The following is an 18,894-nucleotide window of genomic DNA, read 5'->3' as shown; positions in this document are numbered from 1 at the left end:
ATTCATAGATCTATTTTTATATAGATCTTTGTTTTATTTAATTGATTAAGAAGTTTCAATATTAAAGATAGAGAATATTGATTATTGATAGTGATCTTATTGAGTCTTGGATTTTCTACACACAATTATAGCATTTATTTATTTATTTATTTACAAACAAGATAGGAGCTTTTATTGGAGATTTTGAATAATATATGGAATTTTGGGATGGAATTAGGTCTTACTTTAAGACAAAGAAGAGAAAGAAGAAGAAATTAGATGTTGTATTGGGACAATGAAGAAATGAAAGAGAGGGTTGGATTTCACATTGGGACAAGAAAGACAAGGAAGAAGGGGTTGGATCTTACATAGGAACAAGAAAGAGAGAGAAAAGGTTCAAAACTTGTACTAGGACAAAGAAAAAAGAATTTAGATTAGTCAATGAAAGTCCTTGGATTTGTGTATAGAAATAATGGGTATAAAGCGATTTGGAGTGTGCTTGTAGCATAAGCCTAAAAGAATCATAGCTATCATGTATTGTTATTAATATAATTTATTTTATTATTTTGTATTTTTATGTAGTTTGATGGATTCCTATAGGCATTAAACTATTGATTAATTCAAGATAAGAATAAATAAATAAATAAATAAATAAATAACGTAAAAAACGTAAAAAAAACTTAAAAAATTAAAAATGTAGAAAGAGAAAAAATAAGGTTGTATGAAATTCAAAGTAGGTTGTATGAAAGCTTGTAACCAGACTCTTGCAACACGGAAAATTGTTGCATGCTCGGAGGAAGGTTTCAAATCGATCAGGCGGAGCAATGGGAACGTGGATGGGAGCTCTGGAGGACGAGGGAATCAACAACGGGATCGAACATGGTGGAAAGCCAAAACCGCATTTGCCTTTGCAGACCTGCGAGATTGGCACCAGAACCAGCCTACCGCCTACCGAAGGTCGCTCAGTATCCATCCATACAGTAACCGTACCAGAATATCTCCGTTTCCGCGTGCATCCGGCGGTCAGTGCCATGTACCGCGGTGCGACGGCCCAAACTGCCAATAAAGGAGCTAGTGCGTCAAGGCTATCAGCAGCTCGCAGGTTCTCCATCGCCGGCACCGCTCTTCCCCGCCCCTCACCCCCTCGCACCCTGATCCCTGAAGCTCGTGGCATTGGGCTTCCACATTCTTGTATTTCGGTATCAGTCTTTGGGATTCGGTTGGTTGAAGCGGTAGAGGCCCAGAAGAGCTTGGCCAGGTGTGTGTGTCTCGTCCTATTTGTGCTCAGTTCTGGGTAATGACTGTTGTTTGTTTTTGACAATCGTTTCTAGCGATCGAGTGATTAAGTTGGGGAGACTGTCAATGTGAATGGTGTATTGTTCCATGTGAACGGATCTGTAACTATTGATTTGAGATTTTTAGCTAAAGGGTGATTGCCACACCGCCGGTTTGTTTGATCTGCGCTGGGCGAACCAAGATTTGGTTAACGATGTAGATCTGTGGTTAGACAGGAATTTTAGCTGGTCGTGTTAGGTGTTAGGGTACTTTGCTATGTTTTTAGTTCTGCAATTCGGCGCTGTAAAATTCTTCTTCTCCTCTTCATGTGTTCGCCTCCATGTCTTCTTACACTATGTTTAGTTGCTTAGTACATTTTTGAAGAGTACGCATTGAAAATGTCCTTGCAAAGGTGTGGAATTGTTTCACTACTTAAGATTGCATACCGACAGTCTAGCTTATTTTTCAGGTGGACTTTGTAAAGAAGACTCGCAGCTTGCAAGCGGAACTGGGAAGATGGTGGCCACTGTGAATGGAGGGCAGTCTGCGGGATTGAAGTTTTTGATCTACGGGAAGACCGGATGGATCGGAGGCCTGCTGGGGAAGCTGTGCACGGAGCAAGGAATCGCGTACGAGTATGGGAAGGGGAGGTTAGAGAACAGGAGCTCGATTGAGCAGGACATCAGCACAGTGAAGCCGACGCACGTGTTCAATGCGGCGGGAGTGACGGGACGGCCCAATGTGGATTGGTGCGAGAGCCACAAGATTGAGACGATTCGGGCGAATGTGGTGGGGACTCTGACTCTGGCGGACGTGTGCAAGCAGAATGATCTGGTGCTGGTGAACTATGCGACGGGGTGCATTTTCGAGTACGACGATGCGCATCCGCTGGGGAGCGGGATCGGGTTCAAGGAGGAGGAGTCGGCCAACTTCCGGGGGTCGTACTACTCGAAGACGAAGGCTATGGTGAGGACGCTGTGGCGTGACGGATAGATGCGTGTGTGTGTGTGTTTGTGTGTATGTAGGGGTGGGTGGGTGCTGAAGGATGCTTGTATGGCAGTAGTAGCGGTGATTGTTGTAGGAGATAGGGCGAAGGTTAGAGCGTGGTCCAGTCGGTGGTCGTGGGCATAGAGTGGGTGTTGGGATGGGCGGAGCACTGGGGGAGTTGTTGGGGAGTGATGGGAGAGAGCGTGGTGTGGGAGCGGAGAGTGGGAAGGTGATGGGGGGCGTATGTTATGGAGGCATGTGGTGACGCAGTTCGGTGTTTGTGTGGTGGTGTGGGCAGGTCGAGGAGCTGTTGAGGGAGTTCGACAACGTGTGCACATTGCGCGTGAGGATGCCGATCACGGGCGACCTGTCGAACCCGCGGAACTTCATCACGAAGATCACGCGGTACGAGAAGGTGGTGGACATTCCGAACTCGATGACGATCCTGGACGAGCTGCTGCCGATCTCGATCGAGATGGCGAAGAGGAACCTGACGGGGATCTGGAACTTCACGAACCCGGGCGTGGTGAGCCACAACGAGATTTTGGAGATGTACAAGGAGTACGTGGACCCGAGCTTCACGTACAAGAACTTCACGCTGGAGGAGCAGGCGAAGGTGATAGTTGCGGCGCGGAGCAACAACGAGCTGGACGCATCGAAGCTGTCGAAGGAGTTTCCTGAAATGCTGCCGATCAAGGAGTCGTTGATTAAGTACGTGTTCGAGCCCAACAAGAAGACCAACAAACCTTGAGCGGCTGTCAATTCCACTTCGTATTCCGTTGGCTACGTCGAAATTACGAGCTTTGAGCTCAGATTCTTTAGTAGTTTATGTACGCATTGGCGTGCACAGTAGTACCAATTCATAGTGCACATGCAAGTCTTGGTGTAATGTTTTCAACCCAGTGCTGGCGCACTTATTGTGTAATGTCAATGTGGGTTTAATTCTATTCTTTCACAATGACATGTTCGAGATCGTCCCTTCTGCTGGGTGCGTCGTACATTGCGACTGGATTTATACCAATATGCATTCTCTCTTACGTCCACTTATACTCCTACTAAATTTGGGCACAATGTTAAGGAAAGGTTTATTACTCGAGAAGGAAACAAGTCTCGATTGCAGCCGCACCCGGTTTTTTAATGACATTACCTTGCAAGTTTTTCTGCTGCTTTTGTGCAACCATCTTCTACACTCAAAAGAATAATTGAGGATCTTTACTGTTTGGAGGATGAAGCAACCCCGTAAATAAAATGCTGAAATGCATCATTAGTTGACGTGCGGTAGGAATGAAAATTCGGAATGTTTAGGGTTCATTCGACATTGGTCCATTCAACGTGGCATGTAAGCGACAATCAGTTTCCTTCAGTATCTAAGACTCCATTTATCGAAATCCCTAGTTACGTGAAGTTGTCGGCAGAAAGTGGGTGGATCAAACCTCGGGCGGCGTTGGGACCCGGGGAATGGAGGGGTGACCCGGCGTCTCTCTCCTCACCAACCTAGCTTGGAGCAAGGAATTTGAAGGCAAGGAATCTCCATGGCGTGCTCTAATGTGAGCTTACGACCTCTCATCGCTCGCCGGACGCTTCAGTCGCTCCTCCACCGCTCTCCCTGTATTCGTTTGTGGTCTGGTTGCCTTAGCGCTGTTCTGACGTCTGATATCGTTTTCCCGGCGCGCAAGGCTTCGCGTTTGGTTCAGCACCGATCTGTTTTGAACGGTAATCGGCGACGGTCACCTGTCTATCCTGGAGATTACTTCCTTACGAGAGGTAATCGTCTTTTATAGCATCTAGGTGTGCTCTTGGGACGAGTTGCATGTAGAAATTTCGGGGAGAATGTTTTTCTTTGTTTGTTTTATTGATATTTTGCTCGCAAGGGTTGGCTGGCTTTTAGTGGTGAAGGGATGATGTGCTTGAAATTGATGAATATTTATTAATTGATTGTTTGTGAGTATTTGCGATAGTGCGTCTTTCCTGTTAGATTTTGCAATTTCGTTATTCCTAAATCGGGATTGTGGGTAACGACTGTTGATGTGATGTTGGATTAATCCATGTGAATGGTGATACATGCATTTTTGTGGCTGCGTGCGTCTGTTTTTATGCTTCTCATATCGCTGTAACGTAGGTTAACCACTGCATTGAAATTTCTACTGGGATCGCTGACTTTTGGATTGCTATTTTTGCAATCGACTTATGCTACGAGGAGGATTTATGTTCTTAAATGTTTTTGTTGTGGCAGGGGTTAGCAAAGGTGTTGAAGCCCCTGTGGCAGCTATGGGGGTGATCCCTAAGCCTCCAGTTGCGAGGAAGGTTAGTCATGTCTTGGAGACACATGGAGACAAGAGAATAGACGATTACTACTGGATCCGCGATGATGAGAGGAAAAACCCTGACGTGCTGGCATATCTGGAAGAGGAAAATAGCTACACAGAAGCGGTTATGGCCGGTGAGTCTCGTGATAGCCCCAAGCTGTAATATCCGATTACTTCTTTTGGATGTCTTCTTGGAAGATTCTAGTTTTTTTTTGAAAAGCAGATTTCTGGGCACTCGGTACACTGATACATCTGTTATTTTGGCGACGTTATCATCTTCGTTTACATATGCTAGGAGTCTACCTTCAATTTGTGATATCTGAGAACGCAAGGTTGCAAGGTTCTGAACATCTGTTACTGAGCATCGATATCTCAGCCCATGTAGAATTGCTAGATATGTTTATATTTTAAGTGTAGGTGAACCATGCTTTGCATTTCCATATTGTTTCCTTTAATGTGCATAGTGGATTTCTTCGTTCCATTTTATCGGCTTATCATCTGATTTTCTCGCCCATTGGTGCGCTGTAAAACCTTTCAATGCAAGTTTCTGTTCAATCTTCAATAAGCCCGGTTCGTTGTGTTTTTTGCTAGTCTGTTGAGGACTGCCCACATTGCGGATCTTATTGGATGAATAAATATTTGTTTCTTGCTATTTTGGTGGACTGGTTGCTGTCTACAACTTAATTTGTCCTTCTCAGACCAATCATTTGCCTCGATGTCATATTGTATGGTTTCTGAAAGCGCACGCCCTGGTAACACCTTTGAAGCATGTTTGCAATTCTTGCTGATGGGAGAGAGATCAGTGAGGACACAGTCTAGGTTTTTGATTGAGGTATTTATTTGACTCTGAGATTGAGGGTTCCAAACTTCGGGGATATTAGATACATTCGTTGCGTGACCTTAATGGACTCCAACTCTTGTCTTGTATTTCAGACTCGAAGGATTTCCAAGAGTCGCTGTTTCAAGAGATTCGAAGTAAAATAAAGGAGGACGATGTCAATGCTCCTTTACGAAATGGTCCATTCTTTTACTACACGAAGAACTTAGAAGGTCAACAGTATACTGTGCATTGTCGACGGGCGGCACCTGGAGGGGAAGGTCCTGGTCATGTTGATGAAGTGATGGAAACTGGTAATGGAGCATCGGAGGAAGAAGTTCTGTTGGATGAAAACAAAGAAGCCAAGGAACACGAGTTCTATCATGTTGGTGAAGTCAAGGTAATGCTCCGGGTACCGTAATGGTTAGTTATATATGTGACGGACAGGGAATTGTGTCTAAGGTTTTTCACTTTGCCATGTGGAATGTGTTCTACAATGATATTCAGTTGTTTTGTTCTGTGGCAGGTCAGTCCAAATCACAAACTATTAGCTGTGACGGAAGATTTTACTGGTGATGAAGTGTACTCAATCCGTGTCATTGATATCGAAACTGGCCAGTCTGTTGGAAATCTCATTACGGGAAGCACTGAACAGATTGAGTGGGCTGAGGACAATGAAATACTGTTTTACGTATCTCAAGACGAAGTGCACCGGCCTTACAAGGTCAAATACACCTTATCTCCTTGTCAATTGCCAGTTGGGGATTGGCTATTCGCTGAATGCGTTTTATGTATGAGTCCTTGAAAGGATATTCTTTCGTACACATGTACCAATTTTCTAATCTAGCCGTTGGAGTTTTGGTACAGTATTCTGTTCTTTCAGGAAACCTCTGCAATGTGGCTTGCCACTGAATTTGCTGTAGTATGTTCTGAAAAGATGCATGCTCCATCGAGTTGTTTTTGCACACAATCTATCAGTTTGGGATTACTCTGGACTATCAATAATGACTGAAGCGTTTATGTTGCTTCAATTCTTCCCAATTGTCCTCCTATGTTCAAAAAAAGCATATAGCGGGTTGTCTACTATTTTTAATAGAGCTAACATGATGCGTTGTTCTAGTGAGCTTTCAGGTTTGGCGGCACAGATTGAACAATAATCAGTCTGACGATGAATGTCTTTATCATGAGAAAAACGAGGAACACTATATTGATCTTCGCAAGTCAGAGAGCGAGGAATACATTTTTGTGTATTCCGGCACAAAAGTTACTCAGTTTGTACTCTACTTGAGCTCCAATGAACCTAATGGGGATATGAAACCTCTGTCGCCTCACATTGAAGGAGAAGATTACTCTGTCACTCATCGTGGAAACCACTTTTATTTCACAAGGAGAAGCGAAGAGATTTTTAATTCTGAGCTTCTTGTTGCCCCTGTTACTAATATTTCTGCTTTTACTGTGCTGCTTTCCCATAGACCCAGGTATGTACTTTAGATGTTTGAACTGAGGAGCTTTACTGACGTTTAACTTCGTTGTATTGGAATGCTTGAGGTTTAGTTCCTTTGATTATGCTGGAAGAATAACTACTGATGGAAGAGGTGTTGTGGATGACGAAAAGTTCTTTATCTTTTCCTTTTTCTTTCTCTTTTCTCGTCTGTGTGCACCATTATTTGGTGCAGGTGGATATTGAGAACCCGTTGAATGATTTTATGGTGCAGCGTGAAGCTGGAGAATGTACGGGCCTCTAGGGACCACCTTATTGTCAATGTTCGCGAAGATGGACTTCAGGCAATCACTATTTATGCACTTCCTCCAGCTGGAAAATCAGTAGAGTCGCTCTCTGAGGGACAGAAGATTAAGTTTCCTGAGCCGACATATTCTTTAGAAGACGAATCGTATCAGTTTAACTCTCATATCTTCCGTTATGGTTATAGCTCTTTGCGAACTCCTCAATCTGTTTATGACTATGATTTGAACTCTGGCAAGGCGGTGTTGAAGAAATTGAAGCCGGTATATTCTATTGATCTTCCCCCCTTTACACTCGCACTTTTATTACTATCAATGAATCTGTCAGTTCTACTTCTTGGATATAAACATCAGATTTCCAAGTATTCACACGGACTTTGGGTTGATTTCGTTAAGTTGAAAACCTGGCATCAAGTCACGTTGAATTTTAATAGTTAAATGTGCCAAGGATCATTAAGTTTCTTGTGAGTTGCGGCTATTGCAGGCTATTGCTGGCGTACCTTTCGGTTTTGTCAACATTTATTCATTATTTGTATATTGTATGTTGAGATCACCTTGGTAACATTTTCTTCTTTTTTTTTTTTTTTTTTCTTTTTGCGGTTTATAGGTTCTGGGTGGCTTTGACGTAAATAAGTACGAAACAGTGAGGCCCTGGGCTACGGCCAGTGATGGCACCCGCATTCCTATTTCAATAATCTACAGAAAAGATCTTGTAAAACTGGATGGGACAGACCCATTGTTTCTCTCTGGCTATGGTTCCTACGAGGTAGTCTTCTTCCAAACCTGATTTTGTGTATGTTAACTGTAGCCTTCCTTCCATGTTTTCAACCCTGCATGATAAACTGGCTCCTAAGAGCGAAATGTGCTGTTTCTTAATATTGTACAAACTAAGACATGAACATATGTTCTTTTTGATGAGCTGATGCGTTTGATTTGTTTCTCAGATTCCAAATGATCCCGAATTTAACTACCACAGATTATCTTTGCTAGATAGAGGAGTCGTATTTGCTGTTGCCCATATTCGAGGTGGAGGTGAATTGGGGCGGAAGTGGTACGAGGATGGAAAATTGCTGCGCAAGAAAAATACTTTTACAGATTTTATATCTTGTGCGGAGTACCTACTGGAGAATAAGTATGGGTCTAAGGACAAGATTGCTGTTCAAGGAAGAAGTGCAGGTGGTCTCCTCGCGGGTGCAGTTCTAACCATGAGACCCGATTTATTCACAACTGTTATTGCGGAAGTGGCGTTCGTGGATGTTCTGACAACCATGCTTGATCCATCCATTCCTCTCACAACGGTGGAATGGGAGGTATGTCCAGATTTTCGAACGGTTGCAAGTCGTTGAAGTCAGGGTGGACTAGGGAACTAAGGAACATTTCGGGGATTTCAAGAAAAAAATGTTGACTTGTGTGAAGATGATGTTGTAATTCCTGATCAAGCTCTATATTCATCTATTTTTGGATAGAGTTGAATTAAGTCTTACGTTATATCTTTATTCATCACGGGGTTTTCAATGTGAGTTTTAAGATACTGACATATATCCTATGCTGTTGAGATGATGCACCTTGAGTTTGTCTTAATGTTTGTTGGCTTTGACTCTTCTGCAGGAATGGGGTAACCCTGCCAAAGAGGAATACTATTACTACATGAAGTCTTATTCACCTCAGGATAATGTATGAATTTCCATACAACTTATGTTCAATGAGTTAGGTCAAGCAAGTAGTTGTGAAAGTTTGTAACTTTTTCTCGTCTCCTTTGACTGAACTCAAAGTTCTTCAGTAATTTTAAATGTTGAGCGTCTGATTTATATTCACTCCTTTTTGTCCATACCTCTTGGGTACTGCACAGATTCAAGCCCGTGACTACCCTAATGTGCTCGTTACTGGGGGTCTCCATGGTGAGTGCGCTGATATCTACCTTCGGTAAATTACTCGGCGAAAAATTCTAAATTCTTGACTAAGTGATATTAATATGATGTAGAGATACAATAAGTGCGTAACAGTTACTACCATTTCATGAAACTACATAATGAGGTTGAGGTGAATGAAAGTTTTCGCTTTTGTGCCTTTTCTTACTGTCAGATGTGTATTTGGCCGTGATGAATTGATATGCATATGTTAACCGTTTTGAGTAGTTCCTAAAATATTTAGAATAGCAATACTTGGACACTCTGAAGTGACTGGCGTGTGATACTGTGGCTAGATCCTCGCGTTGCCTACTGGGAACCTTCAAAATTTGTTGCCAAGTTGCGAGAAATGAAGACTGATTCTAATTTGCTTCTTCTGAAGTGTGATATGGGTGCTGGCCATTTCTCCAAATCAGGAAGGTTCGTGATCGTGTCTGCAATTCTTCCACCAATAGCAAACTGTATTGAACTTTCTGATTAAGTTGCGCGTGCTTTATCTTCGATTCCTATCGTGATACTAATTCAATTCACTTTTGCTTTCCTGTGCCCAGGTTTGACAAGCTGAAGGATTTCGCTTTTACGTATGCATTCGTTCTTAAGACTTTGGGCATTTTGCCATCAATCAATTCTTCTAATCTCTAAGAAGTAGAAGGTTTGGCAAGTCATCCCATGATGAAAGCCCTTTCATTAGTATGATATCTAATGCAGCCTATACTTCATCGTCACGGCAGATTGGCATTGGTTGTCTTCCCTTTGGATGTGCATCTGAGGACAACTAAGAGAGATTGCGTGGACAGAAGTAAGCAAGATCTGGGAAGCAACTATGGTTGGTCTTTGATTCGAGTCCTTCTAGGTCACTGAATTTCCAAGTGCTAGATAGTTGGGTTCTTTTTTGAGATGGTCCTTTTTGGTTTTCATTTATTTTGGGATGCCGGATCAGCATTGTCAAATTGAAGTAAATGAAACTATGTATTACAATGCCACTCGATATTGTGAGAGAGCACTTGTACGAGAATCTTGCACGCAGTTTCAAACCTGCAACTGATTCGTCCGTCAAATGAGACTCCAATGTGGAATGCGTCAGGGCTATAGTACCTGCAGTGAGCTTGTCTTGCAAATTAGTATAGTTGACGACTCATGCCACTGAATGTGATTGGTTCAAATGTCTCTATGAGATAAGTTTAGTTGTCTGAAACTCTGATTTATACCGCTCATGTCTGACGGCTGGTATCATTTGCTGTCTTGCTTTTTATTTCGTGGGGTTAAGAACAGCGCATATATTCGGAAGGCTTGTAACAGTGAATGTGAACAGATGATTACAAATGATTTTTCTCATGTTCTTGGGCTGCCATCCCTAGACCATTTCCGAAATGACAAATCCACTACTAAAAAATCTATTATTCCAACGTCCAAAAGACCATCAAAATTCCACAGTGCTATGTCAACAATGCTTTTGTAAATTTCATCCTTGCAGAAAGTCTTCAAAGCTCACGACAAATTCACAGCGGCTGAATTTGAGAGCTGTCAAAATCTTGCACGACGGCACAAGAGCTTCCTGAATAAATAAATCTTATGGGAAAATATCACATATATACCTCCTCAAGTATGTTAAAATATTAAGAATACTCCTACATTTTTTATAATAGCAAATGTATTCCTAACATTTTTTATAATAAAAAATATACCTCAAATATGATAAGGTATCACCAATCTTACAAAGGCATAGTAATTTTCATGGATTCCATTATTTTTGTCTTCGTATGGGGTCCAAACCACATGCCGTTATGATGTCACTTATGGTTAGATTTTGGCCTAACTTTTTTGCATTTTTGCCTTGGAAATTTTGCTTTAAAAATTCTTTGCATCTAAAAATTTCTTTCTTAGAATAGCATTCCAATGCCTAGCTGAGGCCCATGCACATGGACAAAATCTCAAAAAACTCTCAAATTCTCACTATAAATTTATTGAATCTCTTAAAATTGATTCTTATTATGTCACTAGATTTTGATTGGCTACTGGTTGCTACCTCTAGACATTACAAAGCAATTACATTGCAAAGCTCTCAAGTAAGCCAAGTCCATTAGCTAGACAATCAAAGAAACCACATACTATCATAAATAAGGGTGGTGAGGACCATACACACAACTTAAAGCTCAAAATCTAAGTTGCACTATCGTACTTGGGCTACAACAAAAATCTCACTCTCTTTCAAAAAACATTCCTGCTTCCATTGTGTTCCATGAATAGAAAATAAATATAGAGCTTTAGGTTGTGTGTGTCACCAATGTGATTTTACTTAAAGCCCATAATTTTGGACCATATGAAAGAGTGCTTATTCGTCCAATTGTGTAAAAGGAAAAAAGTAATAAAAATATATAAATCCAAAACAAAATCTTTTTAAATTCTTTGTCTATAATTATTTCTCAAAATGACTTCAAGGCAATGGAATTCAACTTTGCACTATAGTTTTAACAAATATATATATATATATATATATATATCTTATTCATTAACTTCCATCTTGTCATTGAAGTCAATGTTTTGAAGCAGTATTTGACAAGATTGCATTTCAAACCGATTGGAAAATTTTAGAGCTATAGCTTTAGGCCCTTTGTCCAAGAAAATAATAGCCAAAAAGAGATCAGTAAAAGGTAGCCAACTCATTGTCGACCATCCCCCCATTTTCCATCCATAAGATGGAGTATTTCTGTTAAGCTAGCAATCTATTATTGACTGATTTTGAGATTTTTGTGGTTGGAAATAGGCCGAGGGCATAGCAAAAATGATGTTAAATTGTGATCAACATTAACAATTCACTATACTTGGAATGGAGTTTTATGAATTGTCAAAAATTAATTTCTGCATTAGTGGAGCTGCATACATACGGAGATTGATTATGCATCGGCAAATCAAGGAGTCATTGGAGCAAGATTGAAAGATGGAGGATGTTTGAGATATTGTTTGGAGATGAGCGGAAACAAAGAAGAATAGTGGCAAAAATCTAACTCGAACATGGTGGATTACTTACAATCGGATGTTTGAATTTTTGTTGGCTCATCTACACATTTACATCCATTGGTAGTATAAAGTGAAGTTTGATAGCATAATTAGGTGCCACACATCACGGTTTTATAAAACTTGGATTATTGGTTTTGTAACCCACCACTAGTTGAAGTAAGGTTGGTTTATATGTCGAAAATGGAACAAAGAGAAAAATTCCATTTTTGTGCCAAATTGTGTGAGAACACTTGGAATCCTCTCGATTTCTATTTCCCTATACAAGATATATATATATATATATATATATATTCCATTTTTACACCTACTAGATATATGCTAAAATGCTTAAGCTATCAAAAATGGGTTGTCTATCTTACACTTCCTATCCAAATAAAGGAAAAAATGAAAACTTGGTGCATATACCATATAATAGAATGTATGTGCTAAGTAGCCAACTATTCACAAGTGACATTTTTACACAAACATATAATAACCCCCTCCCTATCCTTACATGTATTGACTTAAGTCTCTCTCTCTTCCATGAAAGCATCTTGAGTCCTTTCTCCCTTCCCTCCATGGAAACATCACAAGAGACGAAAGTGCACTGCTAGCCTCATGACCTTTAGGTTTCCGACGACTAATCTACACTCCCTTCTATAGCTCTGCAGTCTACATATGTAAACACATACACATGGCCACATACAAACAGAGACGTGTGTTTAACGCAGGTAACAGTCTGTAAAGGGGACCGCAATCAGTAGCTTCATAGCAATGACAAGGAGTTGTCACTGACCGAAGCACGCAGAGAGGTGGAGGTTCGGGGAAGCAGGCAGGAGGAGGGCTAAGGCAGAACTATCTATAACAGCAGTGGTCGCGGGAGTGGAGCCCGGTTTGTGTGGGTTTCTATTTGCTGCGTCGCTGCCTGCATTCTTCTGCTGAGGTTTTAGCAAAGATGGGTGATGAAGGAGCGACACTGTTCGGTGCTTTCAAGAGTGGGAACGTTCTTCCAGCTGGAGTTGGACAACAGGAAGTATGGATCATGGCTGCCGTTTCGCTGGTTGTTGTCACTGCGTCGATGTGGCTATGGCTTCTCAGTCTTCGTCGTCGACCACCGGGACCCATGATATGGCCTTGGCTGGGAAGCATGCTGGAGATTGCACCGCAGTTCGACACTATGAATGACTGGTACCTTAACTATTTTAGTGCCGACGTGAAGACCTTCAGCTTCGGAATGCCAGGCTTCCCGAGTTGCACGAAGTTTGTGGCGACTGTTGATCCCGTCATTGTGGAGCACATCCTCACCAACGTCTACAAGTATGGTAAGGTAAGCGCCCCTTGGAGTGATGGCAGAGGGGGAATTTGGATGAATTAGAAGGTAACTTAATCCATATCCTCGCGCCCTTGTTGAGAATTCAGTGTCCGAGTGCGTCCAGTGGTGTGAATCCTCACTTCCCTTACCGAGCAGACACCAACTTGAGGATCAGGGACGGGTTGAAACTGAAATGTGAGTTTGATAAGGATGAGGAGGTTCAATAGAGACTAGGTACTATGATTAGCTTAAGTAAGCCGTAAAACTAGACTAGGATCGCGGAGCGCAGTGAATTAATGTGGTCCCTGCGTCGATAACATGCAGGGCGACCAATTAAGAGATCGACTCGGGGATTTCCTTGGGAGAGGTATATTTTTGGCGGATGGAGAAGATTGGCGACGTCACCGCAAGATTGCATCCACAGAATTCTCGACACGCAAGCTTCGAGGTCATAGTGCCTCAGTGTTCCGAGGAGAGGGCGTTAAGCTGGCCAACTGCCTAAAAGTCGCCATGGCTGCCGACCAGCCAGTCGAAATCCAGGTGCGTTATTAAATTGCACAGTGTCAGATATAAGAGTTGGACATTCTGCACAGCAGTAATTTCTAGCATAGAACACATGGAAAGCACTACGCATTTCAGGTTCATAGCTCAAATTCCTCGAATATGAAGTGCAACACCTTATTGGGGTCATCTTAATTTTGATTCCTGCTGTGACCTTTTTCTAGATATTAGATATGCTTGTTAATTCGAATTTTTGGGTCCGTTCTGCCTTTGCACAGGATTTGTTCTTGCGAATGACGTTGGACAGCATTTGCAAAGTTGCTTTCGGAGTTGAAATTGGCAGCCTTTCGCCCGATCTACCCGACGTACAGTTCGCAAAAGACTTCGACAATGCTCAAGCTCACATCAGTAAGCGCGTTGTGCGCCCTATGTTTAAGATACTCAGAGCCCTAGACATAGGAGAGGAGCACCACTTCCGTATTGCTACTAACAGCGTGCATTCGTTCGCAATGGACGTGATCGCCAAACGGCGTAAGGAGATTGCTGCTGCTCACGACGCAGGCGAAGAATATGTAAGTTACATGTCATACCGGTGCCTCTCCCGGCTCCGTTACCAAAATTTGAACATGTCGCAATGAGGATCTACGAAATATTGTGTAACTTGTGAAGTCTATACTCCCATTCATACATTGCATTTGAATTGGATGCACAGCACAGGGATGACTTACTGTCCAAGTTCATGGCGAATCTCACTCAAGACGAGAACAGCTACGACGACAAAGAATTACGAGACGTTATTATTAGTTTCATGCTTGCCGGGAGGGACACGACTGCGGTTACTCTTTCGTGGTTCACGTATGAGATGTGCTGTCACCCGGAGATAGCTGATAAGATCTACGAGGAAGGGGTCGCAGTGATTGGTAAACACACAGTCGTCGAGAGTGCGGTGGAACACTTGACGCACGAAGCCTTGGGCCAAATGCACTACCTCCATGCTGCCCTATCTGAGAGTCTTCGGTTACATCCAGCAGTGCCAAGGGTACGCAAATCTGATCCTCTACATAACCAAGCTCATGATTCTCCCGCAAACACATTCATGTTGTTCAAAACCCAAAGTTTAGACATGATTTTTTCCAACTTGTGTACAGGATGGAAAATGTGTGTTGGAGGAGGATGTGCTCCCCAATGGAATAAAAGTGAAGAAAGGAGATTTCGTGCAATATGTACCTTATTCCATGGGACGGATGCCTTTCTTATGGGGTCCTGATGCTCTGGAGTTCAAACCTGAGAGATGGCTTAAGGACGGTGTCTATCAAAGCGTTTCCCCGTACATTCATAGCGCCTTCCAGGTATGTTTTTAACCAGAATCAGTTATATTTGCCTCAGGTTGTTTGTGGGTTGTCAGTTGCGAAAGCTGGTTAGTTGAACATGGACATGCGGAGCGAGAGTCACATGAATTTCTCATCAGTGGGATCGTGTGTGTGGTAGGCGGGACCTCGTATTTGCCTAGGCAAAGATTCTGCATACTTGCAGTTGAAGGTAACAGCGGCACTCATCACGCACTTCTTCAAGTTCCATTTGGTACCTGGACAAGAAATAGCCTACACCACCACTCTAGTCATGCCAATAAAGAAGGGACTGAAAGTCACCCTCTCCCCTCGGCAGTAGCAAGTAGCACTGATAACAACACCCACAATACATATCCCCGCAAAAAGCAAGTAGTTTTGGTTTTAAATTATGATTCGAAATCATAATTTTTATTATACTTGTTAGTTTAATACCAAAATTAAATGTGTTCTTATCCATGTGTAATATATGGCTGTGTATTATTTCAATCTTTTGTTCTTACAAACCTTTTTCAAATTATTTTTTGTATTACAAATATATATATATATATATATATATATATATCTGTCTGTCTGAGTGTGTGTGTGTGTGTGTGTATTTTTGGTATTCATCAATGTTAAACAAAAATAATAATATTATTATAATAATAAAAATATCATTTAAAATCAAAATTAGTTATTTTTTTATAGACATGTGTATGTTAAGGGGGAGTGGGTTTGATGTAGTAGAAAGGGGTATCCACCAATTGGTTCCCAAATAAATATTAATTTTGTGCTTTTAAAATCACTCTTTGGAAAATATATATATTATTTTATTATTAATTTTTTTAAAAGTAAAATTCAAAAATAATTAAAGTATAAAATAAAATATCTTCAAAAAGAAATATTAAATCTAATTTTAGATATTATTTTATTTTTATTTTTATAAAGAACATATATTAATTAATTGCATTAATTTTTATAATCTCTACAATATAAAAATGTAATATTGTTATCTAATATTAATCATTTTTAGATATCTTAATAACTTTTATACAAAAAATATATGATAAAAGACTATTTAAATAACATAAAATATTGAAACTTTTGAGGAGATAAAAAAAACATTTAAAAGTAATATATACTTTTCAAATAAAAATTCATTGTATTAAGCTTACTGATTATTGGCTACTATCACTATAATTGTTTTTTTACACATGTTTTCATAATAATTAATTTAGTCATTAAAAAAGTAACGTTAGTTTGTTCAAAGAACTCAATGACATTTAAATGAATATAACAATTGTTACTTATGAACTAGTATAACTTCAAAAATTAAAATTATAAGTATATCTAGTTTATAATCTTAATTAGAATGCTTTAGTGGTATTATCTATAACTAATGCTTCTTATTAAATTTAAGATAAAACTAAATTATTAAAATAATATATTTTAATTGCTTAAAATTAAAAAAATAAATCCATCAATTGAAAGAATTTTGAATATTTTAAGTTATCTTATATTTTGAACCATCAAATTTCTTAGCATCTTATTTTGAATTTTAGCAAATATCTGAAAAAAGAAACCAATTTTTTCACGTGCTGTTTGCAATAGTAAAAAATTCACAAAAATTAGCTGTTTTATTTATGTTCTTTAAAAATTACATCACTATTTTTTTTAATAATGTGTTATTACTATGTTTTTCTTTGTCTAATATCAATTAATAATGGTAATTGAATAAGTAAAATAAAACTTAAATAAAATATTTTTAATAAAATCATATGTACTTCAAAAAATAATACATTTTATCTAAAATTATTGGCTATAATATTGATTACTATATACAATAATAAAAATATTCATTAATATTTTACAAAAAGACGTCATAATTTTATTGAAGGCATCAATTTCAACCAAGCACGAATCATTGATAACACATATATCTATTACATATGAAAAATACAAAAAAGTAATTAAAAACTCTATACTAAAGTTTTTATTAATTAATAGTCTCATTTTATTTTATTTTGTTAATATTAGTTGGCTCTTACTACAATAAAGCTTCATAATTAAAGATTAGTAAATTATATATATATATATATATATATATATTTAAAATTTTAACATAAAATTTATTTTTTGAAGATTTTATATAATATTTCTAATGTGAAAGCTTAAAGCATTGTAATTGTAGTAAATGATCCTTGAAACAAGTTATTTTGGGATAAAGTTTTAAAATGAAAAGTATTCAAAATTCCTAATTTTAGAAAATACTGGCTCCTCAGAAATTTTAAATAAAAGAAAATTTTATGTTTATAAAGTCTACTTAAGTTATACTTGAAGGTAATTATTAAATAACTAACATTGATTAATTTTTTATACAATGATTATATTCTTACATTAAAAACTAATGTTGGACATTATAAAATATGTATTGTCTTCATAGTAATCAAAAAGTATTATCTATCTATATAAAAAATTTGTTAAAGGTTGTTAACATTGTTTAGAATCACAAATTTAAACCGTTTAAAATTAGTTCTACTTCATCTTGAACTGTCCCCATCTCTACCTCCCTATATTGATACCCCCACCTTGTCCCATTTCCCCTTTTTCAATCCCATTTGGAGTGCTTATGTGCCTAATTTTATCTATTGGGATAAAAAAATATTATTGGCTTAGTAAAATATTGAACAACTTTTAAAGATTGTCGTACTTTTTGGTAACTTCTATGTATTACATTATCATCACAAAAATATCTCTATTACCAAAAAATATCAATGATCTAAGGTTATTGCAACAATTATATAATCATTTAGCTTGCTAAATAGATTTCTTTTAGTATTTGATTAAAATTTTATTATATATAATAAAAAATAATATGTAGAGAAGGTAAATAAAGATAAAAGGTACTTAAAAGTTAGACTAAAAGATACTTGAAAGTTAGACCAAAAGATACTCAAAAATTAGACAAAAGGTACTCAAAAGTTAGTCCAAAACATACTAGCTTTAAAATATATATACATATAAATATATAGCAAAAAAAACATAATTATTTGATTATGTATAATATTATTATTCATATAAAAAAAAGTTATAATAATTATTCTCTTTTAATAAAACCATGTATTTATATCATCATCTTTTATTATTTAATATTTATAAGAATTCTTACTGATTTATAAGTAACATAAAAATTATGCTTATTAGTACTCATTTGTGGTCTTTATGTAAGTTTTTTGAGCTATAGATTATCATGTTGTTGAAGTACTCAGAATGAAAAATTGAATTTCCTGGCCTGTAACTTCAAGTTCACCTCAAATACAGATTATTGTTATTCGTGTATTAAGACAATTTGCATGATACTCAATTTTGCATTGATTTTATTGCAGTGAAAATCCTGTAATTTGATTCTTGACGAATTAATAATCATGTTTCACTCTGTTTCGGTGATAGATTGATATAATGCATAAAGTTAATCATGCAAAAGTGATGCAGTTGCCAGAGTACAATGTAGATATTATATCATGGGACTTCGTTTACAAGAGGGAAAAACAATAAACAATAAACAATAATACACATACAGTAAATAAGGATGATATCAGGGTGCACATCTGGTGTAGCACGAAAAACCTGGTGAAGTGGCATAGTTAAGATTAATATTCTCGTATTCAGATTATTACAACATGCATTGTCACCTTTCATTTCTAATGCAGAACATATTGTTGGACTTTCGTGCTCTCATGTG

At 38.6% G+C, this 18,894-nt stretch overlaps 3 protein-coding genes across 6 annotated transcripts; all 3 read left to right on the top strand.

The window, feature by feature from the left end:
- Nucleotides 1-1,085: 1,085 nt before the first annotated feature.
- On the top strand, nt 1,086-3,202 carry LOC112283741 (bifunctional dTDP-4-dehydrorhamnose 3,5-epimerase/dTDP-4-dehydrorhamnose reductase). Of its 2 annotated transcripts, none has more exons than XM_090251252.1 (3): nt 1,086-1,237; nt 1,724-2,220; nt 2,540-3,202. In XM_090251252.1, the coding sequence occupies exons 2-3, from the start codon at nt 1,771-1,773 to the stop codon at nt 2,990-2,992; spliced, it is 903 nt and encodes a 300-aa protein (XP_090107378.1). In that variant the 5' UTR covers nt 1,086-1,237; nt 1,724-1,770; the 3' UTR covers nt 2,993-3,202. The 2 variants fall into 2 exon arrangements, with proteins under 2 accessions (XP_090107378.1, XP_024378587.1); XM_024522819.3 differs by having other exon boundaries at nt 1,707-2,220.
- A 171-nt stretch (nt 3,203-3,373) lies between these two features.
- On the top strand, nt 3,374-10,072 carry LOC112283740 (uncharacterized). 3 transcript variants are annotated; one of them, XR_002970173.3, is made up of 12 exons: nt 3,374-4,005; nt 4,475-4,681; nt 5,481-5,764; nt 5,891-6,088; nt 6,496-6,842; nt 7,080-7,371; nt 7,715-7,873; nt 8,052-8,417; nt 8,716-8,781; nt 8,957-9,030; nt 9,311-9,434; nt 9,566-10,072. XR_002970173.3 is itself a non-coding variant. In XM_024522818.3 (12 exons), exons 2-12 carry the CDS (start codon nt 4,510-4,512, stop codon nt 9,654-9,656), a joined length of 2,148 nt encoding a protein of 715 aa, XP_024378586.2. In that variant the 5' UTR covers nt 3,798-3,954; nt 4,475-4,509; the 3' UTR covers nt 9,657-10,072. The 3 variants fall into 3 exon arrangements, 2 of the variants coding, with proteins under 2 accessions (XP_024378586.2, XP_024378585.2); XM_024522818.3 differs by having other exon boundaries at nt 3,798-3,954; nt 8,957-9,005; XM_024522817.3 differs by having other exon boundaries at nt 3,798-4,005; nt 8,957-9,005.
- A 2,841-nt stretch (nt 10,073-12,913) lies between these two features.
- LOC112283984 (cytochrome P450 704B1) lies at nt 12,914-15,659 on the top strand. Its single transcript, XM_024523419.3, has 6 exons — nt 12,914-13,338; nt 13,648-13,863; nt 14,103-14,396; nt 14,537-14,863; nt 14,973-15,173; nt 15,313-15,659. Exons 1-6 carry the CDS (start codon nt 12,967-12,969, stop codon nt 15,490-15,492), a joined length of 1,590 nt encoding a protein of 529 aa, XP_024379187.1. The 5' UTR covers nt 12,914-12,966; the 3' UTR covers nt 15,493-15,659.
- The last annotated feature ends 3,235 nt before the right edge of the window (nt 15,660-18,894 follow it).

The sequence above is a fragment of the Physcomitrium patens genome, chromosome 6, assembly GCF_059467195.1.
Source record: "Physcomitrium patens ecotype Gransden chromosome 6, ASM5946719v1, whole genome shotgun sequence".
NCBI lineage: Eukaryota > Viridiplantae > Streptophyta > Bryopsida > Funariales > Funariaceae > Physcomitrium > Physcomitrium patens.
This window is presented reverse-complemented; position numbering and strand designations above follow the sequence as displayed.